Here is a 20,110-nt window from a genome sequence, read left to right on the forward strand (position 1 = left end):
ATACGTCGTGGCGATGGATGTTGAAGGGTAATGGAAGAAGAGAGAAGAATGGGTGAGCCTTGGTAGAGGTGGAGCGATGATGCTGGAGAAGCCGAGAGGAGCAGTGTGATGCGGCAAGGTAAACTGGAACTGTGCGCTGGGAACCTCGGGCGCGCGAGGGAAGGGCTCTTTTTTTTTTTTTTTTTTTTTTTCGACTGCGCTTTTAACTACTTACCTTGCTTGTAATAAACACTGGAGGAGCGGGTACCAGCGTCACAGGTATCCTCAGTGCCGGTACGTAGGTATGGTACTAGGTAGGGACTTTTATAGCGGCTGGGGAAAAGCAACAACAGCCGGCCACAATCGGAAGCAGGGAGAGAGGGGCCCAAAGCAACGCAAGCGGCCAATGTATCTTTTGCGCGTCGTTTTGCTGGCGCGTGACAAGGGTCAAGGGGTAGCACTGGCAGTGGAGGGAGATGCTGCGCTAGCACGTCGTTGTTGTTCCTTGTTGACCCGTGGAACTGGTCAGAAAGGCCCCTGGACAGGGTTAGTACGTTTTTACTTGCCCCGGGCAAGTTTCTGTAGGTACTTATAAGTCAAGTACCCAAGGTAAGTAAGGTAGGTAAAAGTCCTTGCTGGTGTTTTTTTCCTCTGGCGCACGGGTAAGTAAGTACTTATGCGAGCACTTGAAAAAGGCTGTGGAGAGGCAGAGGGGTTGCAGTAATGTCGTATTCAATCTAATGAATGGGCAAGTGAAGGAACCAAGTTGCAAAAGACGCGTGTTGCCGTCTTGCAGCACAATGGCAACCGGGTCAAGCCAAAGGAGCAGGATGCGCTGATTTAGTACCAGTGTTGCGTGCCCGACCGGCCTTTATCAGGTGATGATGAGTGGCGGCGCGTGAAAATACATCAGCGCGCCATCACCGACCGCCGTTGCCCTTGTGACGGCGGTGCGGGGGACCAAGGTCCAAGGCTAGCAAGGTGTTTGTTTCGTCATGGCATATAACGCAGTGGCACAGGAGGAGTGAAACGCCTCGACTGACGTGACGTGACGTTCCAAGTAACTAGCTACTCGGTAACAGCATAAGTACTTAGACTTGAATCCATATTCGTCTCGCCGTCGCATACTCGAGCTGCTGCCCAGCAACCGCCTCAACTACCTACTGCGAAGCTTCATGGCTCTGGTAAAGCTACCGTATGTCGCGGGTACACAAGGCTTCCTGCTGCGCCAAAATAATCAATCCTAGAATTCTGCTTTGCCGTTGAAAAGTTTCAGTTTCCACTTCACATTGCGAGGACTCTCCCAAGCCACCTATACAGACATGCAGAAATACGAATGAAGTCGTGATACCCTACAGTATATTCACGCAGAATTTCAACAGCTCTTGCGTGGTGCAAGCGGCCATCGTATCAGCTAGTATCTCGTTGGCAATTCTTTTTTCTTTTTTTTCTCTTCTTTTTTTTTTGGTGCCTGATGCCTTTGAAACAGCACTCCGGCGCTATATCCGGGTGTCGATGGGCTACTCCGACAGCAGCGCAGAGTTGCAGTGCTTGTCTGGAAATAAGAGAAGGGATCAGCAACTTTATTTCGGGCCCAGATCCGCTGTAACTACTCCGTACAGGAACAGGTTTTATGTACTTTCCAGTAGGGGCTGGGTCGACAATGAAGCTGAAGTGTACGCTGTGCGAAGCCCGACAGAGAAGAGCTGTCTGTACACGTTCGAGGACAACAGCACCCATTCTGACGGCCATTTCAACATGTGACAAGTCATCACGGTGGTTCATTCACCTGAGGACTGTTCATGAAGCTGTATACTGCTCGGGCCCAGGTCCTACGCCGGTAAAAGGCATCGAGCCACTATGACAGCCTAGATGCGGTGACATGGCTTCCGCACATGAGCAACTTGACAATGAAGAAGCTGCATCATGATATCTCGAGTCCTTCATATAGCTGTAATCGCTACACCGAGCGTTGGTTACAGTCAGCCCTGTTTAATGACGGCCCAGGTCAGGAGTGGACGCCAATTGGTTGTTATTCATTTCCTCGAAGCCGCAAAAGACCAAGAATTTTGTGCCCCCACGGCTTGTTCACCAGGGATCTTTATAATGCTGGTTTATTAAACCTGGTCTACAATCGGATGGTTTTAGAATAGACTGCTAAGAGAAATCGAGAGCATCTATTCTAAATCTCTATAGTCGAGCAAAATCAATTATCATCAGGAAACTGGAGTCGCCAGGTTTGGAAAGTGTCCTCTGCTAGGCGACATAGCACTAGATATGACAACCTCACTTCCCCCACACTCTCTTCGTCCTCGAGGTATATAGATGGAGCGTGCCGTGGTCACGAGCTTGTCCATGACCTGTATAGTTGGACCAGTCATGGCGAGGCTACGGGGTAGCTGAGAAGGTGAGGAGCATCTGAGCCTAACACGGCCAAGACGCTTGCATTCTCGTTTTCCTTCACGTGCAAAAGGCTGGAAAAGTCACAGACTCCTAAAAATAATATATAGCCCGAGGGAGAATTTCGTCCGAACTTGTTATGGGTATAATGTGAGCGTTACATGCTCGGTGCTACAATGTCGAACCATTGGCTACACAATGGCGAAGGGGGGTGTCTGCAACCCAACAATGTGGATGGTCCATCTCGTCAATTTTTTTTTTTTTTCATTTTCATGTAGATGGGGTATCAAACAGAAAAGCTCTGGACTACAGGGCCACACCAAGATAGAAACAGAATAGATGCAGCTGCTCATCAGGACACGTCTTGAACGCCTATCGTCAGTCTCTACACGTTAATACTGAGTAAACACCAAAGCCCACTTCCCCGGAACAGAGCAGCCTCCACCACTTGAACCATGACCATGCCAAACGACCCAGACTTTTCATCTCCCAGCACGCATCGCAGCAGACGTCGCATCATCCTCCGCTAGTACCCGAATACACGCATCAGGCTGGACGTCTCGCGCGGGACATAGCTGATCCAGTACTCAATAGGCATCGAGCCATGCAAGCCACCGAGAGCCCTCGCACCTGACCCATCTTCGGCGCGCTGGGAGCCCCAACCCACCTCGCTGCAGTGCCTTGCATCTCGCACGCTTGCATGCAAGCATACCTACCAGTTACATGCAGTGCTGCACTACCAGCGGCAGCCACAGTACGTGGGCCAGTAGGTAGGTAGGTGCCCAGGTAGCAGCTCGCTAGTCGCTCCCTACCTTGCTACAGATTTTAGGTACGTTTTGGCCTATTACTGTCCCATACCAACTAATAACCTCACTGAACAGAGTACACACACATACACGCCCCCCCCCTCCCCCCCTTTAGTACCCTCCCTTGCGCCGAGAGTTTCTCCAGGCTTCCCCTTCGCCCTCGTCGTCGCCCCAATCATGGCCCTGTCATTGCTGCCACAGCGCCCACAGCGCCCACTACCGGGGGCCGGCCAGCGTCACACAGAGACGGCGGTCCCGCTACAGCATCAACGACCACCCAAGGCAAACCCCCCGGCTGCACCTCCGATCGAGGCTGGCTGTGCTCATCATCCGACCACGGCCGCCGCGACTGCTGCGACTGCTGCGACGACCGCCATCACAGACCACCATTTGCCAGATCATGTCAACGTTGTGACCAGGAATACACCGGCGGTAGAAGAAGCGGCGTCGTCACCAACAGGCCACGCCCCCCTTGGTGATGAAATGAGGCAGAAGCACTTGACCAAGCACCTGCCCAGAGGCTCCAGGCCTGTCGCGTTTGTCGGTGAGGGCGCAGCCAACGCCGTCTTTGAGATTAAGGTTCCCCAACACGGCTTATCAGATCAAAATTTCAAAGGTAATCCTCTATTTTCATCCCACCCTCTGATCCCTGTGCATGACAATCGAAAGCTGACGACGAGACCCCGCGCAGGCCTGCTGCTGCGAGTGGCCAAGGTCCCAGCACTTGGCCAGCCCACCGCGTACAACTACCTCTTTCAGCAACACTTCTACCAGACAACCATCCGACCGCTTCTCGGCAATCATGCCATCCACCAAGAGCTCGTCATTCTTCGGAATTCGGGTATCGTAGATGAGCTCAACCGTCTCCTGCGGGACCTCGATCATACCCGCAAACCCAAGTTTCGCGGTTCCTTTGTCGGCCAGTCCGACTGGGGCCTCCTCATCGAGGACATGCGGCCCGATCTCAAAGCCCCCGCGCCGCGCACTCTCGTTGAGTTCAAGCCTAAGTGGCTCTCTCAGTCGCGCAGCGCCCCGGCTCGCGCCGTCCGTTGCCGGCAGTGTGCTCTTGAGCTTCAGCGTATGCTCAACAAGCCCGCTGCCGCTGCCGCCGCCGCCAGCACCTTTGCCCCCGAGCGGAAACCGTGTCCCCTGGCGCTGGTGGACGAGGATGCACCCTCCGCCGTGTCCTCGCCGTTTCGCATCGCACCGCAGCTGGCTGATGCGCCAGAGCGGGAGCAGCTCCGGACGTCGCTCCAGCAGATCCTGCACGACCCCTTCCTGGATGACCTGTGCGCCCACCAAGAGGAGCTGGATACGACGGGCCCGCTGGGTGCCAGCCCCGACGATGAAAAGTTTGGCATCGCCATGACGATTCGCGACTGCACGTGTTTTGCCTTGATCCCCAAAGATGATGCCGCCTGCGGCCCGGAGGACATCAAGATCAGACTCGGCGACCTGGACTGGAAAGATCCGCAAACCAAGATTGAGCACTGGCGCGGCACCGAGCAGTCCCTCATCGACGGCGGGTTCTACACGGCCGACTGGATCCTCTGCGATGGCGTCTACTACTACCCGCCAACGCTCTGCCTGCTCGAGTGGAAGCCCAGGCCGTCCTTGACCAACGTACCGGATGTCATACAGCTGCAAGACGCAGCTACCACCACCACCGCCAGCCTACCCGCCAACACAGTCGTGGCCGAACCGCATGTGTTTCGACACGCGGCGGATACTACCACACTGCGGGCCAAATTGCAGCCCTATGATGGCAGCAGCGGGGCGCCTGCGAACCCCCATCGCCCGCCGCCTCACTTGACAGCGCAGCTGATGCACACGCTCACGCATCACAGAGACCGTTAGAGGTACCAACAGCACAGAAGGATTTAAACATTGGAAGTTGCTACTGCTTTTTCTTTTCTCCACATTGGGATGATATACATTGGACTTGGGGCGTTTTGTATTTTTGGAGAATCAATCATCGGGAGTCATATTTGCTTCTTCTTCCTGCTCCACCTCTCCTCCCGATGACCCTTTTTTTTATGTATCTGAGGACAAATGTACATTAGCTTCGTAATAATGATAATCATTATAGAATAAGAAAACAAGACGCTTCATTCTCTAGAGTGTGATCCTAGCGTTATTTCATAATGCGGAGGGAACAAAAAGGAGGGGCGGCCCATCCACTGTGTAACGTAAATGCAAAAGTACAACGTGCCACAAGCAACAATTCCCGTTCTATTAGATCCCGGCAATGGAAAAGCTCAGCAGGCTGCCGGCGGCGAGGCCGATAATCAGACACAGGCCCATGAAGCCGCCGGCGGCCCCGCGCTCGCCCTCGTCGACCCAGCTGCCGGCCGACGTCATGAGGCGGGAGCAGAGCCAGCCGTTTGTGAAACCAAAGGGCACTTGAACGACGCCGAGGTAAAAGAAGTCGCTGGGGACGGCGGCGCCGCGGCCGCCCACGTTGCAGAGCAGGTAGAGCGGGAGCTGGACGACGCGGAGGGCGGCAAGCTTGAAGAGCAGCTTGGGCCGGCCGCCATGTGCCGAGTTAGCGCCGAGACCGCCGCCGCGCGCCGACACTATGGTTGACAGGCGGCCGCCAAAGTCGCCGAGGTTCCAGAAGAAAAAGGCGAGCGGGATGAAGGCGTCGCGGGCAAAGAGACCGCCCATCCAAGGCTCGGCGGGCTCCTGCACGGAGCGGATCTTGGCGGTGAAGACGGGAAAGAACATGGTGGTGGTGAAGAGAAGAGCGATGCCCGACGCCAGCCACCGAAGCTTGGAGAAGAGCACACGCATGGGGACGACGGTGTGGGCGGCGGGCTCTTCGCTGCGGCGGCGGCGGCCGGCGTCGTCTTCGGCCTGCTGAAGGACGCGGTATTCGGCGTTGCGCTTGTGATGCCGCACTAGCGGGATCATGGCGGCCAGTGCCACGACGGAGATGACGACGGCGGCCAGGAAATAGACAAAGGCCGACGTCTTGCCCTCGGCGCCGGCGGCAGGCAGCTCGGTGCCGCCGCCGCCGTCCTGGTAGGCGCGGCGGCGGCGATCCGTGCGGCGGGAAGGGAAGAGCAGCACGCTCAGCACCTCGGAGAGCGCAGGGAGGATGCCGGCGACGCTCTGGCCCGTGACGAGGGCCTGCATGTACTCGGGGCGGCCGGCGCTGGCGGCGAAGGCCAGGGCGCCGTTCTGCAGCAGGCCGGTGGCGACCGAGGTGGCGGCAACCATGGCCAGGACGAAGGCGAAGTAGGCGCGGGGGGAGACGCCGAGGCCCGCCGTCGTGGAGCCCGTGAGGAGCGCAAACGTGGCAATGTTGATGAGGAGACCACAGCTGATGCGGAACGGGTACGACGCGGCGCGCTGCATCTTGGTCAGGACCAGGACGGCGGCGAGACTGGTGGCCGTCGAGACGCTCATGATGGTGGGCTGGAAGTTGGTTTCGATCCACGGGCTGCCTTCGAACCTCGAGGCAAAGTACGGCGCAGCGGCGAGAAACATGTTCCTGCATTTATTTCATCCGTTTTAGAATCAGTTGACCAGGTCAAGGAGACGGAGGAGAGACTTGAGAGGGGGGGACTCTTACCAGGCCCAAAGCATTGCCATACCGAGGAAGCCAAAGACGCTGTAGTCGACCCAGGAAAAGGGCGGCGCGGCCGCATCGTCCCCGGCGCTATCGTACTCGTCGTCCATGATCGGGGCGCCGGCTCGCATCTCGGCGGGCGTATCGGGGCCGTTCAAAGGCTCGTACTCTGCCGAGTGTGACGACCCGCGTCGGGGCATCACCCTGCCGGTGTGTTTCATGGCGTAGGGCGGTTCGCAAACTCAGCCGCACGGCTGCCCTTTTGTATTATAGAACTTCGGAATTTCGATGCCAAATCAAAGGGGCCGCAGCTCGTAATCGTTTTGTTTTCCGCCTCCCAGATGCAAGATGCAAGAAGTGGGCGGGCGGTCCGGGGAGACGGGTTGTCGATTGCCGCCTGGTGGTGGTTTTTGCGCCGGTCCGCGGATTTGATTGTCACTGGGCGTTTGCGGCGGGCAAGCCCACCAGAAGAGTCAATCTGCTGCGGGAGGAGGGTATATATTCCGGAGGGCAGAGGGGATGGGTGGGGTGGCGAAGGCCTTGTTCCAATGAACCCTGCCGCCAGGGATCGCACGATGGAGAGTATGTGAATTGTTCGAGTACTGATGATGGTTGAGGTTTGGGGATAATGAATCAAGAGGACAGTGGAGTTCAGAACGAGCTAGTCCATGGGGTCGAGGAGGGCGTAGACTCTGGTGGCTGCTTTTTTTATTCAGTCACGCATGCTTGGGCGCAGAAGTCAGCTGTTGATGGAGCCCGCCAGCTCCAATCACCCTGTAACGGCCCTGGTGAGCTATCCGTTATTAGCAGCTCCCAGGGGCTCCCTGAAAGTCGCAACCACATTACTCAGAATACAGACATTGCAGCAGCTTGCACCACCGACCTGTCTCGGAAGCTGAGCGGAAACATTATCACAAACATCCTGTTTTGTGAGACCCAAAACGTCCACTAAACTGAGCCATCGCATTCCAGTCTGCAGCCCCCAAATGGGGGGTAAAAAATAGAGAAAAAAGAAAGGCTGTCAGCTGCTTCGCATTTACCGCCACCCTAGGCACGGCCCGTGGCAAATGATCAACCTGAAGAAGAAACACATGCATGCTTCTTGATCCATAAATGTCTTAATAAAGATGCTCTTGCTACCACCTATACTCTAACTACTTGTTCAGGCACGTGTCGATAACCTTGGAAATGGCCAAGCATTCCTCGTCTCGCATTGTCGGCGTCACAATCTGGATCGTGCAAGGCATGCCCTGCGATTTTTCTGGCTTGTCTATATTTCACAATGTCAGTCAAACATTGTGCTGAAGCGTGAACACATGTGCTTCAAGGAACAAAAATGACGGTACTTACACTCTGATGCGTACTGGCCCGACTTGAGCTCAAACGTCTCTCCATCCCTGACCGTAGCTTTGCCAAAGGGAATCACGCACGCCGGATACTGGCACCAAATTAGTTGACCTTGCCTCTTTTCGGTCTTGGAAAAAAAGAAAGAAGAGAAAACAAAACACCACTCACATCAATCAGATTAAAAATGGTACCGTACGCCGAGCTTGCAAACTCGTCGTGTGGAGCCGCCGTGTGCTGCATCAGTGGCCCAATAACGGCATCCAGGTTGTGCTTGGTGTAATTCGCATGCCACGCCCTCGCAATCTCCGCCCTCTTCAGGTTGAGCGCTGACAGCCGTGCCAGCCCCTCCAGGTCCGCCACATCTGCCAGGTACGTCCACGGGGCGAAAGCAAAGCCCTTTTGCATGCTGGCGCGCGAGGGGATCGGCGGCTCGCCGGCCTCCTCCACGATGCGCGCCCCCGTCGGGTCGAGAAGGAAGAGGGCCAGCGCCGTCTGCACGGCCTCCCAGAAGACGCACTCGGACGGCTGAAGCTGGACGAGCTCGTGGCCGGCCGCGGCGAGCTTCTCCGCCGCCGCCTGCACAGCGGCCCGGACCGGCGGGTGGAGCGGGAGAGCCGGGTCCGTGGCCATGACGCCGATACGAAGCCTCTGGCTGGCCTCGAGCTGGATGTCCCGCCAGGGCACGTCGATGGCGGTCGAGTCGAGTTTCCAGGGGCGGGCGCCCACGACGACTTTCATGAGCAGGTTGAGCGCGTCCACGTCGCCGGCCAGCGGGCCGATACATGATTTGATTTGACGCATGCCTGGGTCGACGCAAACCTTGACGTCTCCGCCGGGAATTCGCCCAACTGTAGGGCGGAATCCGTATATACCATTGCAGGCTGCCGGAAATCGGACGGACCCTATCATAGATGCAAGTCAGCCCCCATCAGAAAACAAGAGGCTCTTGGTATCTCGCTATAGGAGCTGCGCATACCTCCCACATCCGTGCCCAAGCCCAAAGGCGAGCCTCGGAAACCAACAAGGGCGCCTTCACCACCGCTGGAGCCGCCAGCCGAAAGGCTCGTGTTGAGCGGGTTCAGAGTTCGTCCAAAGATGTTGTTGTGGCTATCGACAGTCTGCCCCATTCCGGAATGTTAGCCCCTTCTCATCTGTTCCTACGCCGTGACGCTACACAGTAAACTTTACCATCATGGTCTGCGGCACGTTGGTCTTGCAGTAGACGACGCCGCCGCTGGCGAGGACGATTTCGACAACGGCCGAGTTATTCTCCGACACGTAGTCAAAGAAGCCCACCAAGCCAAGTGTCGCCGGCACCCCTTCAATTTGAATGTTATCTTTGATGCTGACCGGCAGGCCATGAAACGGGCCCAGAGGCTCGCCCTGCTCGCGGCGCGCGTCGAGCTCCTTGGCCCTCTGCAGCGCCTTGTCAAAGAAGATTTCCGTGCAGCAGTTGAGCTACAACACTCACTCTCAATCAGCGATTGGCCCCAACAAGGAAGAAAGGAGGGGGGGGGGGCGGGGTTAAAAGTTACAAGCTGGTGAGCAATGGCAGCACGCTTGCAAAAAGCAGTGGTGACTTCCAAAGCCGTAAGCTTTCCGCAGGCGAGCGCTTCCAGCAACTGGGACACAGTATACGACTCGGTGATGCTGAGCTCTTTCTCGGAGAGAAACCCGGAACGCTGGCAGAAACCAAGCTCAAGAACATTGTTGTCAGACTCCTCGAGTGGTTTTTTGAGCTCATCGAGTAGCTCCGACTTGAGTCGCCACTCCGACGGGATGGCGTTGCCTAGCTGTTGGCGTCGGGCTGCCGCCCTGTTCTCCCAATCGGCAGCCATGGAGCGTTCGGTGTTGAGCGTTGCGTATTGAGATGGGAAAGTATAAGCAGGACAGCAATCTTGGAGATAGGAATCTCAGTCAGATATGAGTTGCGGTCTTTTGTAGTTCGATCAAGAAATTGTCCAGTAAGTGAGGGGTGCTTGTGTGGACCTGGCTACCGACCCCGAACGGGAACGTCTGGGGAAACAGTGCGGGGGAGAACGGCGTGGCGTCGTGTCCTCGGGCCCGATGCTGGGGCTGGTATACTGGGTTTCTGTGCCTAAATACGAATCATCAGAGTCCGTCGGAGAATTCAATGTCGTGCACTATCCTAAAGAATCCAGTATCAAAGTGGAACAGAAGGCTTAGCGGACAATGAGTGCATGGAGCTAGGGGATGGCAACAGCTTGTAGTTGTGAGCGCTAATTTGAGTCTGTCAAACTCATCTCTTATTCCATGTTATTATGCCTTCTACCTATTGATGACTGGATCTAAGTATACTGTGAATTTGTTTTGCGCTGTCGCGAGCCGTTTAGCCTTAGCACATAGATGTCCTCTCTGCAGCCGATATCGCAACAATATCGGACGTAGCTGCTGCGAACGAGTGTTGCTTGCCGCCTCTGAAAGCTTTCATTTTTGCTTTCAGAGCCGTCGAAAGAGGCTGGCGCATCGAACAACTTGTGCGTATACGACATCAATCATGAAAGAGCGCATAAAATGATGCGGGCGTGGAGAGGGCTTCACGCTGTGAGCGGCCGCGTCAGAGGAGACGTGGCAGTGAAGTTCACCCCGCTGTAGGATGTTGTACTGTTGACCCAGAATCTTCTCCGGGTCGGAGCGCAACTCTGAAGCTCGTCGTGGTCGTGGTCGTGGTCGTGGTCTTGGACTTGGGCTTGCGCGTGTTTTGTGGCTGCCGCGGTCGTGCACCGCCAGCCTTCTAAGCTGGCTTGGCCACCGCGGCCGCGGCTGCGTTCTCGGCCTTGAGCTTGGCCAAAAGGTCCTCCTTGCCCTTGAGCTCCGCGAGCACCTTGCCGCTCATCTCCTCCGTCTTGACTTGCGCGTCCTTGAGCCGTTTGATCTCAGCTGCCTCGGTCTCGCGGCTAAAGGGCTGCGCAGGACGATTGTGCTTGGGGATCATGGCGGACCGCTCCCAGACGTTTTCGCTATCGGGGGGCGGCAGCGGCGGTGTCGGGCGATTCTTGCCCTTGCCCTTGCCGCCCGCGGCCGTCTTCCAGCCTTTGGGGACGGCGCCACTCGTGAGAATGTTGAAGAAGACTTCGTATGGTTCATTGAATAGCTGCTCTTCGTAGCTCCACGCGCGGACCTCGCCATTTTTTGTCACCATGGCTTGTTTCTCTTCCTCGGTTCGGCCAAAGGGATGTAGGCGTAGGTAGTGGTATAATGTTTGCGGTTTCTCGCCAGATTCGTTGACATAGTAGAGCTTGACGGTGATGTCGAACTCACCCCATCCCGTTTCGCTGACCATAAAAGGCTTACCAGCCTCGCCTTCAATCACTATTGCGATAATGTGATTAGCACTTTTTAACCGTGTCTAATTGATGCCACAAGCTGTCGCGGGAGGCGTGACGTACTGCGCACATGATTGGGGATCGACTCGTGCAGCTTGAACTGAACACGTCGCAGCCAGTATGTAATATCGGTATCCTCAAGACCCTGAACAAAGACAGACCAAGAATGCGTATGATTATCGGGTGCTCCGACCGGTCGCGGGTTTGTCTCGCTAAAAGGCACTGCCGTCGTGCCGATGATAAATGGACGGCGAACTTGGGTCAGCTTGACGCGCTTGCCGAGCTGATTGTTGGGTGCCATGATACGCAAGGCAGTGGCGTGCAGATATCCGCGTATAGATGCAGTCGCGCGACTAGCCCAAGACAGATGCAGCCACGTCGATTCGCGGCAATGCTTTTGATCGCGGCTTGGGATGAATGATCGTGGAAAAGAGAGGGACGCTTGTTAGCAAGGGTGTGCCTAAGGAACAAAAATGCGCTGCAAGCGGCTCCACCTTAGCTTCTACTTCGATCGCTGGCGCTGCGAAATGACTTCATTGTTTCGCGTCCTGATCTGATTTCTTTCGTCTGTAATTCGATTCCGCATGTCAATGTCAATTAACTTACTTCATCAACACCAGCATACACTCACTCAATCAATTCAACTACGTATCGCGGACACGCTTGAGAGTGCGCGAAAGCTCAATTGAACCAGACAGAACCACCTCGCAGCTCATACCACAATGGCCACAGCAGCAAAGAGACTCGTCGTTTGTGGAGGCAACGGCTTTTTGGGATCAAGGATATGCAAATATGCTGTAGGCAGAGGATGGGACGTTATCTCTATTAGGTACGGACCGCGAGTCTTGCAATCCGATGTATTTCTGCTCACACACGTTGAAGCCGCTCTGGACAGCCGAAATGGGACAACGTGACTTCATCAGCGACTGCGCCAAGCTGGTCGCATCAAGTTACATGGGAAAGAGGCGACATCCTCAAGCCGGCGACATATGCACCGTTCATTCAAGGCGCCGACTATGTCGTCCACAGCATGGGCATCCTGCTCGAAGCTGACTACAAGGGTCTGGTCTCTGGTCGCGAGTCCCCAATTGCCGGTTTTCAAAAGGTGTTTGCCGCGTCAAAGGATCGCGGAATCAACCCCTTAGACGTGAAGCCCGGCCAAGACATCAAGCCTCCCAACCCCAATGACCAGTTCTCCTACGAGGTTATGAACAGGGACAGCGCCATCGCCCTGGCGCGCCACGCCGCAGACGCCAATACCAAGGCCTTCTGCTACATCTCAGCGGCTGGCGGATCTCCCATGCTGCCGCAGCGATACATTACCACTAAGCGACAGGCCGAAAACACCATTGCAAACGAGTTTCCAGAGATGAGGGGTGTCTTCTTCCGGCCCCCCTTCATGTTTGACGAGTCGAGAAAAGTGACTATGGGATTGGCTGCCATGGTTGGAGCCGGAGCCCTGTTCAACAAGGTCACTGGTGGGTACTTGAATTCATTCATGGGCGCCGCCGGCGCCAAACCGGTCAAGGTGGAAATGGTTGCCGAAGCTGTTGTGGAAGCGCTTGCCGATGAGGAAGTCAAAGGGCCAATCGAGACGCCACAGATGGAGGAGCTGGCACACAAGGCCTGGAGGAAAACAATGTTGTAATATCATCTGACCAAAATTCTATTCCCTGAAAACCCGATATGCAAACGCTAAAGCAAGAATGTACAATAAAACCCACACCATAACCCTTTCATCCACAGTAATATGTGTCTCTGTCTGTCCTCAAATCATGGTGCCGCGTTCAAAACTGTCGCGAATATCAGACGTGTACTTGTCGTAGAAGCGCGCCAGCTTTTGGTTGAATTGCTTGTTCTTCTCGTTGATATACGTGATGTCACCGTCGTCGCCATTCTTGGCCTGGCGCTCCTTTCTCTTCTTCAAGCTCTGCGCTTCGGCTCTGTTGATATCGGCCACAAGCCTGTCGATAGCAGCCTTGTCGGGTTTGTTTTGTGTGAACGATGTCGAGTCGGCCGTGGCATAAAATGTGCCGTCCTTGTCGACGGCAATCATCTCGCCGTCCTCCGTCTCAACAATCTCCAGGCTTCCGGCTGCGGCCGCCTTCTCGATGGCGGCGAGCTTCTGTTTGGTGTACGCGTCAAGGTCGACGTTGAGGTTCTTGAGCTGGCGCTTATATACTTTGTTGCTCTCGGCCTGATAATCTTGGAAGGCGTTGTTGTCGCGGTGCGCGGCCTTCTTTTTCAGGCGCTTATCCCACTTCTCACTCTCGTCCACCGTCCAGTCCCATGCTCGCTTTCGCTCAAAGTCTTCGCCCGCGTCTTCCGTTTCCGCCTTGAGCAGCTTGTGCGCCGCGATATCGTGCCGGCGTCGGAGGGCTGTGAGCTGGGCTGGGTCTTCGGCCAAGCGCTGCGATTCGCGAGTGACTTCCTTCATATTTGTTTCGGATGAGTTCTTGGCGCGGGCCTGTAGCGCCTTAAAGCGTGCCATACGATCTTGCGCCTTTGAAGCGCCATCAGTAGCGGATGTCGTTTGTTCGGGCTCTTTAAGAGCCTCCGGGGCTGGTGTAGGGGCCTTCTCGCCGGGTTGCTCTGTGGTTGTGTCGGGCGCAGCGGCTTCGCGAGCGTCATCCGCTCTGGTTCTTCTTTTTTTGGCTGGCGGTGACATTGTGGCGGGAATCGAAGCTCCGTGCGTATTCCAGTCGATAAAAACAGCGAAGACGAGCCTCCGAGATGTGCACGGTATTTAATCGCTTGTCGGTAGAAGTAGATGCGTCGCAAATACGCTCAAAGATGTAGACAGCGCAGAGGCTAGGTTTGGTATGGCACCACCAGACTTTCAACAATCATCGGAGAAACTGTGGTTGCGCTTCCGAAAAGAATGACTGGCAAATCCCACTGCTCTGATTAGCGTGCTCACAGCGCCCAGCGCCCTGAGCGATGCGCTAGATGTGCAAAAGATGGGGGTGGACCTTCACTGGAGCCTGTTGGAGCCCGCCGGAGCACTACTTGCCCCTGCCCTGACTGATTGTCCCGCTTTCCCCAGACTGTTCAGACGAAACTTTGTTTGCAAGGTACGCTCAATATATCCTGATATCAGGTAATAGAGTCTCTACGGAGGCTTTCTGGAACGCATTGGCGACGTGCGAGCTATTTACGAAGTCTATTCCGGGTCTGTCCTCCCCGGGTGGCATCCCTCGATGAGCCTTCTCGTCCAGCGGGCATTGCGACCCACGAGCACGAGACCTCATCGTGTCGCGACACAACAGCGCTTCAAGACATTTGAGCGCAGGGTGGACAAGAACAATGATGTCTACTACACAATATCCAAGCGGCGGCCTGTTCAAGATCCGAATACGGCCCCAAGCAGTGAGCAGTTCTTCGAGATGCCTAACCTGCTGCTGGACCTCGACGCGGAGGGAACTCGCAATGTGCGCGCGTTTGACGACAAGGACGAGGAGCTGCAAGTGGCCAGGTGGCGCGTCAATCATAAGCGAGAAGAAGTCAAAATGAAACTCGCTGATTTAGAGAATAAGCTGATCGAGTTGCGCAAGCGGTCGCAAGATATTGCTGCCAACCCGATCAATATTTGGAGACTCAGCTCGCACGATCTCCTTTCTGCCGCGCTCCACGGGCCATCCAGGAATGACAAAACCACTACCACAGATATACCATGCCTTGACACCCTCGAAGGCTCACGCTTGGTCGACGCTCTGCGTCGTGAAAACGGCATTCCGAGCCATGTAAGCGCCTCAGACGTCCTACTTCTAGAATGGATGCTTTTGAGACGCTACAACACCGACAGTATCAAGAGCAAAACAAAGCAGCCATTACTCGACAGTTTTGGACTTATAGAGGCTTTGAAATCACAATCGTCAATTGTCGGCATTCGACGGCTGCTGCGTCATAATCTATGGTCCTCTGCGAGCCTAAAGACACACTTTGGCCGCTCTTGCGAGGAAAATGGGGCTTCGGCCAATGTCTCTGGAGAACTTCGGAAACGCTGTATTGAAATACTAGACTCGGAAAAGGCACACAAAAGTCAGTTCATAAACTGCCTGGCGCTAGTTGGTGGCATGTTAGATCGGCTATCCAAGCATGGTCTAGGACCTGATCACCGTCTTCTGGGTCTGGCTCTCAGAATATCTTCTCGAAGTGGTTCGCTCGTCGTTTTATCTGAATGGATTCGCCGGATCTACTCGAGCAATTCGTGGGAATTGAGCCTCGAGGTTTTCGAAGATGCGGCAGCATGCATGCAAAGCTGCACCAAGGTGCTAACAACACAATCGGAGACTGCGCACAACCGCCAATTGCTGCTTCAACTTTTGACTGGCCTCAATGAACACGAAGAGATCTCTCTTGAATCTCTGCGTTCTATTGTACTGAGAAGTATGGAGGGCGAGGGCTTTGAGGCCGTCGCTGACCAGGCGTGCAAAGCATATGCGAGGCTTCTTGGTGAGTTGGGAGCTGTACGGACCTTGTTGAAAGAATCAGAGACTACCAATGAGGCTCTTCGAGAGGCTTGCATTGGAGTAATAAAGGCTACACCAAAATACAATGAGACGCTAAAGACTCAAGGTGTTCAGGCATTATCGATTGAGGAGTGTGTTAGCATGGATTATCATGACATTGCAGAGTAGATGGCGTTCTTTTGGCTTCCTTGTATAAAAGCCATCCATAAGACTATATTCGCACACTTCATTGGATATAAATATCATACCGTATCTGAACAAAATCCATTTTATAGCTACATTCTTGCGACTTATCGTTACGGAAAAGCAAAATCCTGCAGAGATGTTTGAAAGCTGTCGTTTACCGCAGCTTTTCTTACTTAGAATCAGAGCCATTTCTGGTTTCGTTTACGTTGTGTTAGAGTGGCTGCGCTCAAGCCGTACCTTATCTACTAATGAAATCGACTTTGCGGGCGCTTCGTACAGGGCCCGATGGCAAGGCCGCCTTTTTGGCTGCCTTGTGCTACCTACCCGGCGTGAATGACGCGCCGAGACCCTTTTCAGCATCTGCACTTTTGTCTCAAAACTATCACTTTCGCGTGCAAGGCAAACTTTTTAAGACAAGTTAAATCCTTTCCATGTTCCCATCCCGACGAGGTCACGGATGTCTCCGGCAGCCAAACGCAAAGAGGCGGGCGAAGCGGTCAGCGACATTGGTGACCAGCCTGCACCAGTACTGAAACGACGACGCACAAACGGCACTTGCGATGCTGCTGCGCCAGAAGAGCTCCCGAGTAGAAGCTCGTCCAATAACTCTCCGCAGGACGCGGTCAAGAGGACAATAGAGCAGGAGGAACAGCAGACTAATCCCATTGGAGCGATACAGAGTTGCCAGGATGTGAAAGTGAAAGACGACCCATCTGCCAGCCAAAGTTCCAGCGCTGCAGGACCATCTCAACCACTCAACCCCAAAATAGAGGAGAGGGAGAGCTTTGGCGTGGAAGGCACAGTAGAGGAAGCAAGCGAGCAGCCACCGAGCGAGCGGCACTGGCGACGCAGCGCCGCCCCGTCACCCTTTACCACCCACCACGGCACCCAGCGCCGCCTCATCCAGCCCGAGGACATTGGCTCGGTCCTCTATGACGTGCGGACGCCGAGCGCCTCCAACCCCGGCCGCTGCCCCTGTGGCTGGTACCTGTTCTACGCCGTGTGCGCGCACACCTGCCGGACGGAGCCGTACAAGTGCGGCGCGCGGCGGGCACGGTCCGGCGCCACCGTCTTCTGCGCGTCGCCCGCACCGCGGCACAACGTCGACGACTACATTGTGAACGAGCCTTGCTCGCACTGCCTCGATGCCGGCCCCGTCGTGCTTCCCGGGTCTTAGAAAACCCGCCCACCGCTGCACCGGGATATGTGATTGTGCTGAGGCAATTTCTTTGTCGGTCTTGCCCTGAAAAAGCTCGGCACGGGAGGCTACGCACGCGGGAACAAAGATCCGAGAGTACAGTCACATATGTGGCACGCGAGCCCTTTCGATCGGATTGTTTTCTTTTTTTTTTATTTTGTTTGGGTCATTGCGAAGGTTACATATGCACACACCCCTTCCTACTATGGCTGAGCTACCACAGGAATATGAGGGATATTGCTCTTTAGGCTGCGCTGTTTTCCCTGACCAGTCGGCCTCCTCGGGTGGCGTGTCTTTTTTTGGGCATGGCACTTTTGCATTTCGATCCTCGTCTCATTTTAATTCTACTTGTACTGCTTTTTGTTTCATGGGCTGTGTACTGTTATGACGCAGCAAAGCAAGAAATGTCGCATAGAAAGCCGAGTCTACTCCGTAGGCAAGTCTAGATTCTCGTATCTACAAAAGTATATCCTCACCGTTATGGGAGATCGCTTTGCTATTTCAACGCCCCATCCATCACGAGAAACGCGAAACCAATGAGCGTGAGCGCCACTATTCTGCATCAGCTTGACGATTATCCATTCTACGAGCATAGCCGTGTCGGACAATGCTCACATGGAGAACAATCGTCAATGTCGCATAATGTTCTAGTGGGTTATAAACATGGCAAATAGTCGTGTCATAAATTTAGTCACTAGACTCCTGCCTGCTTTGCGTTTGGACAAGTGGCGAGGTTGAACTATACTTGAAACGTTGAGATATTCGCATCAAGATACGTCCAGTCAGCCAACACAGGGACACTTCGAGTTGCAGTTCGATCAGTTCTAGAACCAAGACCACCCAGATCCAGTCACTGCACATCTCAATAAAGTATTAAAATAAATCGCGTTGGCTGACTCGGTATAAGCCCGTATAATGGCACGCTCCATCAACATGGCCGGCGCAGATCGGTTCAGTCGGCCGCAGATCCGGGCGCTACATTAGTAGAGGGTCTTCGACGGCCTAATTGACTGGACTTCGCCCTGGTGCCTACGACTACACGTTTACGAATTTGCTTGCGTAATTTTGGCCGAGCCTTTTATTCCTAAGCTAGTGAAATCGTCTCGACTAAGAACTGCAGGCCCATGTACGACGACTTCGCCAGTCTGGCGCGCGCTCGAAAGCTCCTACCCTGAACCTGTCATTCTAACCACCTCACACGTAGCAGGTGACACAAGAGAAACAAGTAGAGTAAGCTAATGGGCGCATGTAGCCAAAGCTACCATGACAAGTCAACAAGCATCATTGAGTCAAGGTACCATGCCAACATGCCACATCGAGTTGCAGCCCTACTTACAGTTGAGACTATTTCCAGTTTTGACTGCCTGCACGCAAAGGCGTATTGTTTCAGAGTTAGATGACACCATTGCGGACGGTTCATCGACGTTTCCATGGTCCTTGTGGTCGTGCGGCCCTGAGCGGGCGGCTTGGACGCAGCTACAAAGCATCACTGTGCCTGCTATGCCCGAACTATGTACCAGCGACGAGATTAAAACTAGAGTGCAGTCTTTTGGTGATAGCATAGTTGCACAGTTCCCGGGTGAACAGAAAACCCCAAAGCTTAGCCGAATACGATACTATACCCTAGCTGTTACGTAGTTAACATACTGATAGGGTTTTGTCTCCCGCCCTTTCATCACCAGGGACACTACTGAGCTTTCGCGAGAAGCGGTACCGAGGCTTCTGAGAAAACTGAAGTGGTGCTGGTCGGCAACGGGCTGGGTTGGGCATAGCAACGGTATTTGACGCTTGGCATCCACGACAAAGTTGCATTTTTGTCAATTTTGGCATGTGGCCTGCATTGCGAGCGATTCGTGCGCTGGGGAAAATTTTTTCGTCTTCACGCGTCATGAGTCTTATTAGTAGCGATTCTCGATTTCATGCCTACCCACTGTGGGCTCGAGGGAGCAATCGTGGGCGACAACGTGCATCGTAGACTGGCCATTGTACTACACCCCCCGTTCCCACACAATCGCCCTGTGGGCGGGGAGTGCCGGCCTCAGGTGAGGGTTGGCGGCGCAAGGAAACAGACGGGCTGTAAAAAAGTTCGCCTTGTTAAAATTTTTCAGACGCCTGTGCTACTTGGGATCTTGCACGGGGCAACAAGCACGATCCCGAAACGGGGATCATTCGAATAGTGGTGTTCCATTTGTCCCCATCTGTCTGCGGAAATCGGGTGTCTTGTGTTTCCGCAGACAACGTGATACTGGTAATGCCGTGCAAAGATACCCTGGGACGCTGTGGTATTGGCCACTATTCGCCAGCGCCGTTCCGCGTCCCTCGCTCGCCGTTCAGATATTTTCGATGGCGCCCGTCACCAATTAGGTCAGCGTAAGGCTCAGTCAGACTCTCTGAGCTTATTGACATTAGCTCTTCGGCGTATTGTAGAAGGAATTGTCCCCATAGTTGTGAGTCTTGCCTTGTAAGAATTTGGCTAGTCGGATGGTCGAATGCCTTTCCCGCCTTCCTTCGTGCGTTGAGGATCAGCACCGATGTCGTGCATGTCTTCCGTCAGCAGGTCCGACAGCAACTGTACATTGAGAAAAAAAAACAAAAAACAAAAAATAACGGCCGAGCCACTGTTGATACTGGACGGTTCAGCTAATGGATGAGCATTGAGTTCCACCTTGTGGAGTGCAAGTTTGGTCTTGGGTGGCAATGGTTATGCGTGTTGCCCCGAGCTAGTTAGTACTGAATAGACAATATTTCTGGCGACCTGGATAGAGAGGCCAAATTGTGTGTCAGGCTGGCGATCTAGCACC

At 54.5% G+C, this 20,110-nt stretch overlaps 8 protein-coding genes across 8 annotated transcripts; 4 read left to right on the forward strand and 4 right to left on the reverse strand.

The window, feature by feature from the left end:
* Positions 1 to 3,362: 3,362 nt before the first annotated feature.
* Positions 3,363 to 5,042, forward strand: V2A60_005029 (inositol-pentakisphosphate 2-kinase-domain-containing protein; the record flags this gene model as incomplete). Its single annotated transcript, XM_083256342.1, has 2 exons — positions 3,363 to 3,801; positions 3,877 to 5,042. The coding sequence occupies 2 exons, from the start codon at positions 3,363 to 3,365 to the stop codon at positions 5,040 to 5,042; spliced, it is 1,605 nt and encodes a 534-aa protein (XP_083112468.1).
* A 378-nt stretch (positions 5,043 to 5,420) lies between these two features.
* V2A60_005030 (nucleoside transmembrane transporter FUN26) lies at positions 5,421 to 6,980 on the reverse strand (the record flags this gene model as incomplete). The annotated part of the gene is made up of 2 exons (XM_083256343.1): positions 5,421 to 6,681; positions 6,763 to 6,980. The coding sequence occupies 2 exons, from the start codon at positions 6,978 to 6,980 to the stop codon at positions 5,421 to 5,423; spliced, it is 1,479 nt and encodes a 492-aa protein (XP_083112469.1).
* Positions 6,981 to 7,913: 933 nt separating this feature from the next.
* V2A60_005031 (uncharacterized protein) lies at positions 7,914 to 9,944 on the reverse strand (the record flags this gene model as incomplete). Its single annotated transcript, XM_083256344.1, has 6 exons — positions 7,914 to 8,029; positions 8,110 to 8,197; positions 8,275 to 9,008; positions 9,083 to 9,224; positions 9,295 to 9,564; positions 9,642 to 9,944. 6 exons carry the CDS (start codon positions 9,942 to 9,944, stop codon positions 7,914 to 7,916), a joined length of 1,653 nt encoding a protein of 550 aa, XP_083112470.1.
* A 917-nt stretch (positions 9,945 to 10,861) lies between these two features.
* V2A60_005032 (YEATS domain-containing protein YAF9) lies at positions 10,862 to 11,754 on the reverse strand (the record flags this gene model as incomplete). The annotated part of the gene is made up of 2 exons (XM_083256345.1): positions 10,862 to 11,439; positions 11,517 to 11,754. The coding sequence occupies 2 exons, from the start codon at positions 11,752 to 11,754 to the stop codon at positions 10,862 to 10,864; spliced, it is 816 nt and encodes a 271-aa protein (XP_083112471.1).
* A 421-nt stretch (positions 11,755 to 12,175) lies between these two features.
* V2A60_005033 (ubiquinone biosynthesis protein COQ11) lies at positions 12,176 to 13,101 on the forward strand (the record flags this gene model as incomplete). The annotated part of the gene is made up of 2 exons (XM_083256346.1): positions 12,176 to 12,282; positions 12,336 to 13,101. 2 exons carry the CDS (start codon positions 12,176 to 12,178, stop codon positions 13,099 to 13,101), a joined length of 873 nt encoding a protein of 290 aa, XP_083112472.1.
* A 120-nt stretch (positions 13,102 to 13,221) lies between these two features.
* Positions 13,222 to 14,121, reverse strand: V2A60_005034 (SYF2 splicing factor-domain-containing protein; the record flags this gene model as incomplete). Its single annotated transcript, XM_083256347.1, has 1 exon — positions 13,222 to 14,121. The coding sequence occupies one exon, from the start codon at positions 14,119 to 14,121 to the stop codon at positions 13,222 to 13,224; it is 900 nt and encodes a 299-aa protein (XP_083112473.1).
* Positions 14,122 to 14,653: 532 nt separating this feature from the next.
* V2A60_005035 (uncharacterized protein) lies at positions 14,654 to 16,093 on the forward strand (the record flags this gene model as incomplete). Its single annotated transcript, XM_083256348.1, has 1 exon — positions 14,654 to 16,093. The coding sequence occupies one exon, from the start codon at positions 14,654 to 14,656 to the stop codon at positions 16,091 to 16,093; it is 1,440 nt and encodes a 479-aa protein (XP_083112474.1).
* Positions 16,094 to 16,568: 475 nt separating this feature from the next.
* Positions 16,569 to 17,288, forward strand: V2A60_005036 (uncharacterized protein; the record flags this gene model as incomplete). The annotated part of the gene is made up of 1 exon (XM_083256349.1): positions 16,569 to 17,288. The coding sequence occupies one exon, from the start codon at positions 16,569 to 16,571 to the stop codon at positions 17,286 to 17,288; it is 720 nt and encodes a 239-aa protein (XP_083112475.1).
* Positions 17,289 to 20,110: the final 2,822 nt, after the last annotated feature.

This window comes from Cordyceps javanica, chromosome 3, assembly GCF_051103115.1.
Source record: "Cordyceps javanica chromosome 3, complete sequence".
Classification (NCBI taxonomy): domain Eukaryota; kingdom Fungi; phylum Ascomycota; class Sordariomycetes; order Hypocreales; family Cordycipitaceae; genus Cordyceps; species Cordyceps javanica.